Source organism: Bombina bombina, chromosome 7 (genome assembly GCF_027579735.1).
Source record: "Bombina bombina isolate aBomBom1 chromosome 7, aBomBom1.pri, whole genome shotgun sequence".
Taxonomy (NCBI): domain Eukaryota; kingdom Metazoa; phylum Chordata; class Amphibia; order Anura; family Bombinatoridae; genus Bombina; species Bombina bombina.
In genome coordinates this window covers 191,052,455-191,067,489 of record NC_069505.1, presented here as the reverse complement: position 1 = coordinate 191,067,489, position 15,035 = coordinate 191,052,455, and the positions used below count along the sequence as shown (strand labels likewise).

At 41.2% G+C, this 15,035-nt stretch overlaps 1 protein-coding gene across 1 annotated transcript in view; it reads right to left on the bottom strand.

Moving 5' to 3' along the window:
- Positions 1-7,586: 7,586 nt before the first annotated feature.
- The window catches only part of LOC128666109 (YLP motif-containing protein 1-like), a 70,218-nt gene continuing 62,769 nt past the window's right edge, over positions 7,587-15,035 (bottom strand). Inside the window, exon 2 of the mRNA XM_053720518.1 lies at positions 7,587-9,235. Coding sequence (XP_053576493.1) covers positions 7,877-9,013 — 1,137 coding nt within the window. The 5' untranslated portion in view covers positions 9,014-9,235 and the 3' untranslated portion in view covers positions 7,587-7,876. The remainder of the gene's footprint in view (positions 9,236-15,035) is intronic.

Genomic DNA, 15,035 nt, shown 5'->3' with positions numbered 1-15,035 from the left:
TAACTTTGTAATTTTTAATAGTAGATTTAAATTATTTGAGTAGGGTTAGGTTTTTAACTATATACAGGGAGTGCAGAATTATTAGGCAAGTTGTATTTTTGAGGATTAATTTTATTATTGAACAACAACCATGTTCTCAATGAACCCAAAAAACTCATTAATATCAAAGCTGAATATTTTTGGAAGTAGTTTTTAGTTTGTTTTTAGTTTTAGCTATTTTAGGGGGATATCTGTGTGTGCAGGTGACTATTACTGTGCATAATTATTAGGCAACTTAACAAAAAACAAATATATACCCATTTCAATTATTTATTTTTACCAGTGAAACCAATATAACATCTCAACATTCACAAATATACATTTCTGACATTCAAAAACAAAACAAAAACAAATCAGTGACCAATATAACCACCTTTCTTTGCAAGGACACTCAAAAGCCTGCCATCCATGGATTCTGTCAGTGTTTTGATCTGTTCACCATCAACATTGCGTGCAGCAGCAACCACAGCTTCCCAGACACTGTTCAGAGAGGTGTACTGTTCTCCTTCCTTGTAAATCTCACATTTGATGATGGACCACAGGTTCTCAATGGGGTTCAGATCAGGTGAACAAGGAGGCCATGTCATTAGATTTTCTTCTTTTATACCCTTTCTTGCCAGCCACGCTGTGGAGTACTTGGACGCGTGTGATGGAGCATTGTCCTGCATGAAAATCATGTTTTTCTTGAAGGATGCAGACTTCTTCCTGTACCACTGCTTGAAGAAGGTGTCTACCAGAAACTGGCAGTAGGACTGGGAGTTGAGCTTGACTCCATCCTCAACCCGAAAAGGCCCCACAAGCTCATCTTTGATGATACCAGCCCAAACCAGTACTCCACCTCCACCTTGCTGGCGTCTGAGTCGGACTGGAGCTCTCTGCCCTTTACCAATCCAGCCACGGGCCCATCCATCTGGCCCATCAAGACTCACTCTCATTTCATCAGTCCATAAAACCTTAGAAAAATCAGTCTTGAGATATTTCTTGGCCCAGTCTTGACGTTTCAGCTTGTGTGTCTTGTTCAGTGGTGGTCGTCTTTCAGCCTTTCTTACCTTGGCCATGTCTCTGAGTATTGCACACCTTGTGCTTTTGGGCACTCCAGTGATGTTGCAGCTCTGAAATATGGCCAAACTGGTGGCAAGTGGCATCTTGGCAGCTGCACGCTTGACTTTTCTCAGTTCATGGGCAGTTATTTTGCGCCTTGGTTTTTCCACACGCTTCTTGCGACCCTGTTGACTATTTTGAATGAAACGATTGATTGTTCGATGATCACGCTTCAGAAGCTTTGCAATTTTAAGAGTGCTGCATCCCTCTGCAAGATATCTCACTATTTTTTACTTTTCTGAGCCTGTCAAGCCCTTCTTTTGACCCATTTTGCCAAAGGAAAGGAAGTTGCCTAATAATTATGCACACCTGATATAGGGTGTTGATGTCATTAGACCACACCCCTTCTCATTACAGAGATGCACATCACCTAATATGCTTAATTGGTAGTAGGCTTTCGAGCCTATACAGCTTGGAGTAAGACAACATGCATAAAGAGGATGATGTGGTCAAAATACTCATTTGCCTAATAATTCTGCACTCCCTGTAATATATTTAATTTAATTTGTAGTTTAATGTAATTTTAGTATAACAGTTAGGGTAGGTTAATTATTAGTTTAATAAAGTTTAATGTAATTGTAGTATAATAGTTAGGGTAGGTTCATTATTAGCTTAATATAGTTTAATTTAAATCTAAAGGTAAGTTTTAATTTATTATAAGATAGGGATGAGTTAATATTTAATATAAAGTTAGCGGGTTGTTAGGTTTAGGGGTTAATAGGTTAATTTAGTTTATGGCGATGTGGGGGGCTGGCGGTTTAGGGGTTAATAGGTTTAGTAAGTGGTAGTGATGTGGGAGGCCAGGGGTTTAGGGGTTAATACATTTATTTAGTTGTGGTGGGCTCCTGGAGCGAAGGGGTAGGGGTTAATACATTTAGTTAGTTGTGGCGGGGTCGGGGAGCGGCGGGATAGGGGTTAATAACTTTATTTAGTTGCGGCGGGGTTGGCGAGCGGCAGAATAGGGTTTAATAAGTTTATTAGAGTTGCAGTGGGCTCAGGGAGTGGCGGGATAGGAGTTAATAACTTTATTTAGTTGAGGCGGGATAGGGGTTAAACATTTTAGTATATTGGCGGTGTTTAGTGACAGGGTATAAATAAAGTTGGGAAAAAGCTGAATAGCAGTGAGATCGATGACTGTTAGTTAACAACAGTCCGCTGCTCATCGCCCCGTACTTGGTGCGCGGCTTTTTGACAGCTTTTTATGTAAATATGGAGAGCGTATTCAGGTCTGTGGCCACGATGTTAGGCGATGTCAGGCGAGCGTATTGGTGCTGTCGAATGCAGTACAGTTGACGGCTTGATAAGTAGGCCTCTTACTGTCTCACTAGCAATATCTGAATAGTAAACCAGCTCATGTTACTCTAGAAGATGTATGCCATCAAGCTAGATATGCCTTCCTGTAGTGAGCCCAGTCTCCTTGTAGCGCTGTGACAGGAAGTAATGGGCAATGCCCAAAGGAAGTTAAAAAAATAAAAGCTAAAATCCTTTTAAAAGGATGAATAATACATATTACATATTGAAACGATTTCTATATATTTATCAGCCATTGCTTAGTGCTTTTTTTATTACAACAATGAAACAGACAGTTTAATATTCCTTTAAACTTCCATTGGGTTAACTACATTTGTATTATTTTGCAGTTCATGTACACACCCCTTGTTAAGCCTCTTGTGAATGCTCATCTCCTTTTTCTGAGAGCAATATGGGGTAAATGTAATTGAGCTCCAATGCTAATCAAACAATCACTGTGCAGCACGCTAAAGGGTAAAGTACTGAGTTCCACATAATGCTTTCCACCCTCTCTGGGGGATCTAGATTTAAATTCTTGCAAAATCAGGCAAAATAAGTATTAAATGTACATTACAAAGTTTTTCTTTCTCTTTTTCCCCCAACTAAACACAACTGGAGGGGCATTAAAGCCAAAATTAAACTTTCATGAATTCAGATACAATTTTACACGACTTTCCAATTTACTTTTATTAGCAAATGTTCTTTGTTCTCTTGGTATCCTTTTTTGGAAAGCGTATCTAGGTAGGCTCAGTATGAGTAATGCAGTACTAGGAGCTAAGTGCTGATTGGAGGCTACATACATATGCCTTTTGTCATTGGCTTATCTGCTGTGCTCAGTAAGCTCCCACTAGTGCATTGCTGCTCCTTCAACAAAAGGCACAGAGAGAATGAAGCAAATCTGATAATAGAAGTACATTAGAAAGTTGTTTAAATTGTATATTCTGTCTGAATCGTGAAAGAATAAAATGTCATGGCCCTTTAAAGGGACAGTTCCCCCAAAATGTTCTCCCCTTTAAATTATTCCCAATGATCCTTTTAACCTGCTAGAGTGTATTAAACTGGCTACAAGTAACTCCTTTACTTATATTTCAGCATTTGAAATAGCTGATTTAGCCTGTGGTATCACCACCTACACTGAACAAATTAATACTGGAGTATAGGCTATTGAATAGCCTGAGGGCTAGATTTATTATAGCTGAGGCATACAGGGGCGCATAAACGCGCCCTTGTACGCCTCAGCTCGCCTGTGGCAGGGCGAAATTACCCGCAGGTATTTGGCATTGCATACGAGCGCAATTTTGCGCTCGCGTGCAATCACGCCCCCTGCCCGCGCACAGCCAATCATGCGCGGGCAGGAGCTGTCAATCTCCTCGGTCGCACTCGACCGAGGAGATTGAATTTCGCCAGTTTAGAGGTGGCGAACAGCTTAGGGAAGCAGCGGTCTTGTGACCGCTGCTTGATAAATCACGGCGAGCAAGTTCTAGTGAGAACTTGCTGCCGTAGGGGCTTCATAAATCTAGCCCTAAGTATACACAGCCAGCAGAAGAGATTTCACTCTCAGTGGGATGCAGGGTAGTTAAGTAATAAAATTATAATTTTCCATTGTTCTCTCTATGTATTGAGCTTTGGTGTTCCAGCCAAATAAAAGATAAGGAAGCAAGTCTGTTTACACAAACTTAGAACATAATGAGATCTGATACCACCTTTAAGTTCAACCCATTGTAAAGGGCTGTGGTTTCAAAGCACAACATCAGCTACTTCATATACACAAATAAGCATGAAAATGGAATTTCTGAAATATTTTATACTCTGCAGTTGGTATAACAAGTCATTTAAAATACATTAATGGAAAAACAATTTTACAGTTTACTTTCCCTTTAAGCATTTTATGAATTAAAGTATTTGTTCTTGCAGTTTCAGGATGCTACGTCACTGGTGTTAATTCCTGTCACATCTGCATGTCGTTATCTCCCCTCCCCCAGTGGTTTATTGATTAGAAGCAGTAATGCACAGTGAGACTCAAATTCCTATTGTTCTCTAAAGAGGTAGGGCCTATCTTGGGCTTACACTGAGTGCAACAGGAAGCTTTAAACTGGCCATCAAAACACTGCAAGAAAAAGCCCTTAGAGCCTTCCATGCAATAAAGAAGCCGCTAGCCAGTCTAAACCCTCCTACAGAACTGTAGCACCATTGTATCAATCTTGCTGTATGGCTGTGAGGTCTGGGGTCCAACACTGACCCAGAACTACTGAGAATGGGACAAAACTCTCACATAAATTGCACATCTCCAATTCTGTAAATATGCACTGCGGGTACACATAAGTGCCCCTAACAATGGGTGCAGAGCTGGGAAGATTCCCATTGCTGCTACCAATGCAAAAAAGGGTGTACAAATTCTGGTGTCACCTCACAAATAGTGACACAAGTACACTTTACCACCAAGCACTCTGTGGCCCAGCATCAAAAGCATTTAGTGAATATATATCAGACCTGCAAATCCACATCAGCAAAAGCACAGCCCATGAGAGAGGGTCACCAAACACCTTACAAACAGCTCTGAAGGAGAGGTACACTGGGCACTGGGGGAACAGATAGGGCAACAGAACAAGCTGGAGTGTTACAGGTCACTACAGAGAGAGTACAAACTAGCTGAGTATCTCACAAGTGTCACCAACCCAAAGCACAGATACTCACTAAATACAGAATCTCTGACCACCAGCTGGAAATAGAGACTGGCAGATATCAGACAAAATGGAGACCCAAGGCAGCCAGACAATGTGCACAGTGTGACAGTGGGGACATAGAGACTGAAGCGCACTTCCTCTTGTACTGTACAAGACACAAACTCTTAAGGGATAAATACTTCCCAAAATAATGAAAGAAATAACAGACTTCCCACAGATGTCGGAACAAGAAAGGCTATGGGGCATATTTATCAAAGCGACAATCTCAGTGCATTCGCCGGCGTCAATACGCTCACCAGACATCGCTGACACGGATCTACATATGATACCCTTATTTATCAAAGAAACGTCAAAAACACGCGCGTCAAGTACGGTGCGATGAGCATCGGACTGCTGTTAACTAACAGTCATCGATGTTGCGGTTATTCGAGTTTTTCCCCAACTTTATTTATACTAGTTAATTACTGTCCATGAACAAGCACATTTCTCTGAAGCTAATCTTTTATTTTTCATCTGTTTATGTCCAAGAAATAGCTACATTTATACCTCAACAAACAATATCTCATAGAAAGTTATTTTTATATTTATTTGTTATACAAAAAAATCTGTTATATGATACTTTCACATAAATTAATGTGTATTTGTATTTCTAGAAGTCATTATATGCTTTTATCTCATTTATTTAATAAATGATTATTAATGCTAGAATTTGTAAATATATCTTTGCACATACTTGTGTATATATATATATATATATATATATATATATATATATATACTCTGTATATATATATATATATATATATATATATATATATATATATATATATATATATATATATATATATATGTGTGTGTGTTATGTCAGAAATATTTTGCAAACATATTTATATGTCCCTAAATTCCTTTTTTTGTTCTAAATAATGTTGTCTTTCATATCTATGTGTTTATTTATACCACTATATGTATATATAGTGTAAATGTATTATTATTCTGAGCAGGAATAATTGCCATAACATATATAATCAGAGTATCATATGTATTTGTTTGCAATCAATGGATATTTTAAGAGCTGGGCCAGTTTTCTCTCTGTACCTGTGTAACCCCTCCTGATTGCAATCTAGTTTTAAAAACCACCCCTTTACAGGTGTTATAAAATGGGCTGGCATATAAGATGACATTTCTTACTGAAAAAGAAATTCAAGAGAAGGGAGATACACTGAAAATAGCATGACAGTAAAGAGGTGATTTTAATTTCTGCTGTATCTGAATCATGACAGTTTAATGTTAGGTGGGCTATCAGTTTAAAATTATATTGAATCAAACATCAATTTGAATTTTAAAATCATTGTCTAAAATATTGAAAAATTCACTAGTGTGTGGGTTGTTTAGGAGTTTGCGTCATAATTGGTGCAAAAAGTATTGCGTCAAAATTGGTGCGAAGTGGAGAGTGTGACTTGTATTACATGGCTTAAACATGGTGCACATAGATTTTTCACAAAAAATAAAAAGGAAGTTAGCTATATTATGTTGTGTATTTATTGAATTTTTATCTCTATATCTATTAGTGCGACAAGTTTGGGGCTAAACTTTTCAACAAATTTGTAGAAATAATATTGTCCCCTTGCTTTGTAATGAGAGACAAATTTTAGCATAATCCATAAGTAATAATGTATTTTTCATTTTTATCCCTATATCTACTAGTGCACCAAGGCCTCAATCCGATATAAATCGTCGCCCGCAGAAGCCGGCGACGCCAAATTTTGCGCAGGTTTGGTATCCTATATACGGTATAACTTAGAAGTTACGGGCCTATATTTCTGCCTTCGCACGTCGTTTTTTGGCCCATAGACTGACATACAAAACACGCGCCGTTTGGTATCTAATATACGGCGTAAGGACTTACGCGCGCAGATTTCAGAAAATCTACTCCATTCTCATCTCGCCACAAATTGAAGGCGCAGCAACCCTTGCACTGACTTAGAAACCAACCTAACTCTCTGAAGGCCTAACAAATGCATGCTTAACAACATACATATCAGCAGCTTGATCACAAATAGTTAACCTCTTCAAAGCATTTATTATTCCTGCCCCTGCAAGTGTGTCAAACCAATCACAAAGGGGTGCATCATTGGGCACAAGGGGTCATCATGGGGCACAAGGGGTCATCATGGGGCACAAGGGGTGCATCATGGGGCACAAGGGGTGCATCATGGGGCACAAGGGGTGCATCATGGGGCACAAGGGGTGCATCATGGGGCACAAGGGGTGCTGGAAGTCCTACAATCCCCTGTTGTTCCGTCTACACATGCTGATTCTATAGTTGCTGCTGAGGTCCATGGTGATGGTGCTGCCCCTGCTGCAGCTGGTCATCACATTACATACTTTCGGATTTCCACTGCATGTAAGTGAAACTACTACATCCCACCCCCATTCCCTTAACCACCCTAATTACTGAAAATATACCATTAGTTTAATTCATGTTTTGGTCACTATGATTTATTGACTATCATTTCGAGGAATGAAAATGGATGTTTATACCTTATGTTCACACCTTCTGTAAAAACATTATTATTTAGATATATATACCCATGTGCAGGGATAGGCAAGGTGTCCTTCACTAAAAGTCTTTACCTTAGAAAATGTCCGCCACAGCCTTGGCTCGTGTCTATCCCTGCACATGGGTCAATTTCTATTGGATGTGAGAAACCTTGATTTACATCTTAAAAGTGAATATCACTATATGTACCCTTCATACACAACTATGTGATGTGGTTTAGAGAACATGAATATGTCATAAACATGATGATATTACCTTTTTTGGGCCATTTCCACACAGGCCTTATTATATTTTTCAAAAATATTAGTGTACTAAAACACCCCTCACATGGATGTGGATGACAATTATATGGTAAATAACAAAGGACAAGATTTAGGCTGAAATATAACAATATTTTTTTTTTTTTAGGCTTCTTAGATGAGGGGGCTGAGGTGCCTGGAGTGGCTCTCCAGGGTCTCCTGGGTTGTGTGGATTCAGAGGATTCTGCAGGAGTGCTGGCCACAGATGAGAGGCTGGAGGCAGTGTCCTGCTGGTGTGTGAAATGTTCCACCAACACACCCAACAGTTGGTTTTGTTCCCGCCATCTGTTGTCAGTCTGCATCTGCATATCCGAAATAACTCTCATCATCTGAGATTGGTTCTGGCCTATACCACTTAAAGATGCTACCATGTCCTGTTGCAGCTCAATGCAACACTGGAGTAAAGTCTGTTGGCTCCTGTAAAACCTGCGTTGGTCTCTCTGCATTCTCTTGCAGGTTGCGGTGAGCCTCCTCTGGAGGGCAATGTATTGGTCACCCAGGGCAGAAGTCAGAGGATCTACAGGCTGTTCACCAGCAGGGATTATAGGCGCAGGTTCACCTCTAGCTGCTGTTGCATCTGGAACTATGACAGCTGTTGCTTCAGGAGGAACTACAACAGCTGGTGCTTCAGGAGGAACTACAAGAGCTGGTGCTATAGGGGGAACTACAAGAGCTGGTGCTTCAGGAGGAACTACAAGAGCTGGTGCTTCAGGAGGAACTACAAGAGTTGGTGCTTCAGGAGGAACTACAAGAGCTGGTGCTTCAGGAGGAACTACAAGAGCTGGTGCTTCAGGAGGAACTACAAGAGCTGGTGCTTCAGGAGGAACAATGACAGCTGGTGCTGCAGGAGGAACTACCACAGCTATATGCTCCTCTTCATATGCTGGAGCTCTTCCAAGGGAAGCGGATGGTGGAGCTCTCCGGGTGGACTGGTAGTCCCATTGATGACTGGTGTGCAACCACTCAGCCTGTCCAGTCTGTATGTCCTGTTGGTAAAAGTCCTGACTGGCCTGATATTGGGAGGGGGGGGGTAAAGACATCTACCCTTTGGGGATGCCTTGGCTGCCCCTCATAACCAAAAGAATAGTCCTCCGGCCAGGGCTCCTGCCAGGGCTCCTCTTCAAAACTTGGTGGCATGACGTATGGGTCCTCAACAGAGGCAATCCATCCCACCTCATGCCTGGGAGCATACTGTTCAGGGATTCTCTGGCCTGGTGGTTGCAGTGGATGCATGCCCGTTTGCACCCTGGTGACAGGAGGTTCTGTGGAGGAGTCAAATGATGAGAGGTATTAGTACAATCATATATATATCCATGTGGGCATACAATGTACATTGATACATGCTAGGGCCTATACTCATTCTCATGTCAAACTTTATAACATGTATGCGCACATTGTGATTTGTGATATGAGGGATTTTAATATGCAAAGTATACATGTATGTGTTTCATACAATAGTTATGTGTACATGTCAGTGATGGATAAAATGTGTTCTTTAAGTGACACTATGGTCACACAATTTCCTTTAGCCTGATTTTAGGCACATAACGTGCTTTCTTGAGCTAAAAGTATTGTGATGACTATAGTGTCCATTTACTGAAAACTCTACATGTGGCTTGTGGTCTGTGTTACTCCGAGACATGTTAGTATTTAACTATTCCACCTCATATCATGAATTTCAATGTGTTAACCCCTTAAGGACCAAGGCCATTTTTCAATTTCTTTCCCTTAAGGACCAGGGCTATTTTTACATTTCTGCAGTGTTTGTGTTTAGCTGTAATTTTCCTCTTACTCATTTACTGTACCCACACATATTATATACCGTTTTTCTCGCCACTAAATGGACTTTCTAAAGATATCATTATTTTCATCATATCTTATAATATATTGTTAAAAATATTATAAAATATGAGGAAAAAATTGAAAAAAACACACTTTTTCTAACTTTGACCCCCAAAATCTGTTACACATCTACAACCACCAAAAGACAACCATGCTAAATAGTTTCTAAATTTTGTCCTGAGTTTAGAAATACCCAATGTTAACATGTTCTTTGCTTTTTTTGCAAGTTATAGGGAAATAAATACAAGAAGCACTTTGCTATTTCAAAACCACTTTTTTTCAAAATGAGCGCTAGTTACATTGGAACCCTGATATCTGTCAGGAATACCTGAATATCCCTTGACATGTATATATTTTTTTTTTTTTTTTTTTTTTTTTTTTTTTTTTTTTTTTTTAAGAAGACATCCCAAAGTATTGATCTAGGCCCATTTTGGTATGATTCATGCCACCATTTCACCGCCAAATGCGATCAAATAAAAAAAATTGTTCACTTTTTCACAAACTTTAGGTTTCTCACAGAAATTATTTACAAACAACTTATGCAATTATGGCATAAATGGTTGTAAATGCTTCTCTGGGATCCCCTTTGTTCAGAAATAGCAGACTTATATGGCTTTGGCGTTGCTTTTTGGTAATTAGAAGGCTGCTAAATGCCACTGCGCACCACACGTGTTTTATGCCCAGCAGTGAAGAGGTTAATTAGGGAGCATGTAGGGAGCTTGTAGAGTTAATTTTAGCTTAAGTGTAGTGTAGTAGACAACCCAAAGTATTGATCTAGGCCCATTTTGGTATATTTAATGCCACCATTTCACCGTCAAATGCGATCAAATTTAAAAAAAACTTAAATTTTTTTGCAATTTTAGGTTTCTCACTGCAATTATTTACAAACAGCTTGTGCAATTATGGCACAAATGGTTGTAAATGCTTCTCTGGGATCCCCTTTGTTCAGAAATAGCAGACATATATGACTTTGGCGTTGCTTTCTGGTAATTAGAAGGCCGCTAAATGCTGCTGCGTATCACACGTGTATTATGGCTAGCAGTGAAGGGGTTAATTAGGTAGTTTGTAAGGGAGCTTGCAGGGTTAATTTTAGCTTTAGTGTAGAGATCAGCCTCCCACTTGACACATCAGACCCCCTGATCCCTCCCAAACAGCTCCCTTCCCTCCTCCACCCCACAATTGTCCCCGCCATCTTAAGTACTGGCAGAAAGTCTGCCAGTACTAAAATAAAAGGTTTTTTTAAAAAAAAAAAAATATTTTTTTAGCATATTTACATATGCTGTGGTTTAGCATCCCCCCTTAGCCCCCAACCTCCCTGATCCCCCCTCAAAACATCTCTCTAACCCTCCCCATCTGCCTTATTGGGGGCCATCTTGGGTACTGGCAGCTGTCAACAGACCAACCCCCACCACCTGCCTGATCTTTTGTTTTTTTTTAATTTTTTTAAAAATTTGTACATCAACTTTTTCTGTAGTGTAGCGGTTCCCACCCGCTCCCTCCCCGTGCACGCGCCCGCCCTCCCGTGCACGCGCGCGCATCCGTGCACGCCCCCGGACATCCCCGCCCACGATCCCGCCCCCTCCACATCACCACTCATCATCGATGGCCGCCACCCGCCTCCCACACAGGCTCCCACCCACCAACGATACCGGCCATCGATGTCCGGTGCAGAGAGGGCCACAGAGTGGCTCTCTCTGCATCAGATGGCCAAGGGGTGTTATTGCAGGATGCCTCGATATCGAGGCATCACTGCAATAACCGGAAAGCGTCTGGAAGCTAACAGGATCGCTTCCAGCCGCTTTAAACCCCTAATGTCGTACAGGGTACGTCGCTGGTCTTTTAAGACCAGGTTTTGTGCGACGTACCCTGTACGACACGCGTCGTTAAGGGGTTATGTAGCATTAAATGGACATTAAACCCATTTTTATTCTTTCATGATTCAGCTAGATCATGCAATTTTAAACAACTTTATAATTTACTTCCATTACCTAATTTGCTTCATCCTCTTGATATTCTTAGCTGAAAAGCATATCTAGATAGGCTCAGAAGCTGCTGATTGATGGCTGCACATCAATGCCTCATGTGATTGGCTCACCCATGTGCATTGATATTTAATAAACAAAGAATAACAAAATAATGAAGCAAATTAGATAATAGAAGTAAATTGGGATGTTGTTTAAAACTGTATTCTCTATCAGAATAATGACATAAAAAGCTTTGGTTTAATGTCCCTTTAATGTGAAATATAATTGTAGATGTTTTTGTTAGTAGGCCAAATACCATGCTCCTCATTGTGTACATGAATGTGTGACATTAAAGGATGTTATATCTCAAATACATATAATACTGGTGTGTGGAATGTTACTCACCAGCATGCTGTGCTGATGTTGCAGTCCATGAGTCACGAGCGCCTGGAAGTCCACGGACTGCTGTGACGCTCAGGGACCTGCGAATGATCTCCTGCCACTCATTATAGTCCGCCTCCTGGGGAGGACCACCGCCTGTTCCCCTCTGGTGCATGGCTTCTTGGCCCATTTTCTCCTTCACCCGCCTCTTGCAGTCATTCCACCTTTTCTTGAGCCCATCCACATTCCTCCTCTGCTGGGCCACGCTGTTGACTGCCTCCTCGACCCTCAACCATGCACCTTTACGCCTTCGGGCAACTCCTTTGCCCCTCTCTTGGCCAAAGAGGGCAGTATGGTTCTCCATGACGGCCTGGACTAGAGCAAGGTTTTCGGCAAAAGAGAAGTTGTGGCACCTCATGCGCTCCTCATCCTGGGCCGCCTGGCTCCCTCCATGGGATGTCCCTGGTGTGGGTTCGTCCCTATCCTCTCCCTCCTCCCCCCTTCTATTTCCATGTGCACCCTCTATCTCTCTTCTGAGTGTGCCTGGTCTTGGGGCAACCCCACTCCCATCCTCCCTTCTAACTCTCCCTCTCCCCACTCCACTCACTCCCTGACGGGGACCCTGCTGCTCCTCCTGTCCATAATCCTCTCCCTGCAACTCCCCTTCCCTCCTCCCCCCCCCCGCCCTAGCTCTCCCTGTCATCCTCAAACTACACACACTCACACTCATCCCACTTCAATCACACACAATCACAACCAAACACTCAGCCTATCACACTGTAAAAGATAAATAAAATGTGTGAGGTGTTAGAAAAAAAAAAGTGTTGTGTATTTTGTATATGTGTGTATGCAAAATGTGTGCAATATGTTAAAAAAAAGTGTTAGTAAATGTACAGGCTTAACAATCCAAAAATCCGACCTAACTAACTGAATGAAATGCTCCTCTCTCACTGCTCTTACCACTAATCTCTACTCACTGTAGTGTTCTGTAGCTCCAAGAACCAACCAAACACACTAAAGAAAATGGCCGCTGCGCATGGGTTTATGTATGAATTTTGAATGGCGTAATTACGTGTCGCATCTTTTAGAACTGGCCGTTGTTTTTTACGATTCATTGCCTAATTTGCATAAAACTACACTTTATTGAGACTTTACGGGAACAAAATACTGGCGTAAGTACTTGCGACGACTAAAATGTGTATTTGTGCACATTTTAGTTGATCGCCGTTTTTTTCTACTTACGCCAGTTTAGCATCTGACGGCGCAGTATATTGGATAGCTCGAGTTGCGAGGTGAAATTACGGGCGGCACGGGTTCCCTCGCTTGCGCCGAAAACTACGACCTATATCGGATCGTGCCCCAAATGTGTAGCAATAATATTGTTTGATTTTGAAAGGGTATATAATTTTAATAGAGTTTATAGTTTACTTTTATTATGTAATATACTTCATTATCTTGCAGCTTTCTGTGTTTTCAGACTCCCATTGATTTTTATGGCATCCGCAGCCTCAAGGGTGGCGAATTGAAAACTAGGTACGCTGCGTCGGAATAGACATGAGCATAAATGTTAAATGTTTGATAAATTTGGAAAAGGGTCAACATAGTTGCCAACATTTAAAAAAAAATTCCAGGGACACTTTGCAGCAGAGCAAGCAAGCGGGTTACTGGAGTATTGACGACCTACTGTTCAACTGCTCCGCCCACTCAGTTCTGCAATCAAAACACACCCATTTGAAAGTAATAGTATAATTTAGACTTATCCATAGTTTATTATACAGATTACAGCACCAAGCTCTTACACCTACCCAGTCTCTGGAACACATTCTGGGCATATGGTTATTTTTACAACACAACATCAAAATTAGAAAGACAAATAATATGTGAACCTATTCAATAATAATAATATTCCATTAGGAATTAATTATATTTAAATAATACACTATATCTATATTTGCAAACAACAAATGTTGTGCAAAAGAGATTTTCAGGGACATTTCCAGGGACAAAAAAATCCAGGGACATACAACAAAATCCATGGACTGTCCCTGGAAATCAGGGACTGTTGGCAACTATGGGTCAAATAGATTTGAATCTGAATTCAAAACATTTGTAATCACGCAAGCATCGATCTCCGTTGGATTGAGATAGTAGGAGTGTATATATTACGTCACAAATTTTAACATTTGACAATCTTGACGCTTTGATAACTACGGCGGATCAATCTTGTGACAAATACGACGCAGGATTCATGCATATTTTCAGTTGATGCTTTGATAAATAGGCCCCTATGTGCAGGGCCGGCTTATCAATGGGACCAACAGGGTCCCACTGCCCAGGCGGCACTTGAAAGGGGGCGGCAGTACAGTCAGTGACTATAATTATTATATTCTGCCGACTGCCGCTCCTGCCTGCCTTCCCCCTCTGTTAGACTAAGAGGCATAAGTAAGCACTATGCATATTCCCCTCTGTCGGGCGGCATAAGTGTTAAAGAATGAGGCATCTCACAGTAAAGAGTTCTTTTTTTTATTGGCCCCTTACTGCCGTTGTACCTGTTTGCAGTCTGCACTGTGTTTTGTGTGGGACGGAAGGGAGAGAAATGAGGACAGGCTGGGGGAAGTTGTTGAAGTAAGCAGCATGTGCACGCAGTGCTCATTAAACACTAGCTGCAATTACTGTCAAGCGTCAAAAGCTGTCTCCTCCTTATCTCCCCCTTCCTGCCCAAGCCTGGTTCTGAAATTCCTCCCTTCCGTTGAGGCAGCTCACTGCGTTCAGCCACAGGAGAAGAGACTGAGAGCAATAATATAGACATAAGAGAGGCAGAGGTCAGCAGGAAATAAGGATTTTTAACAGTTTGTGTATATGCTGCAGCTCCTTC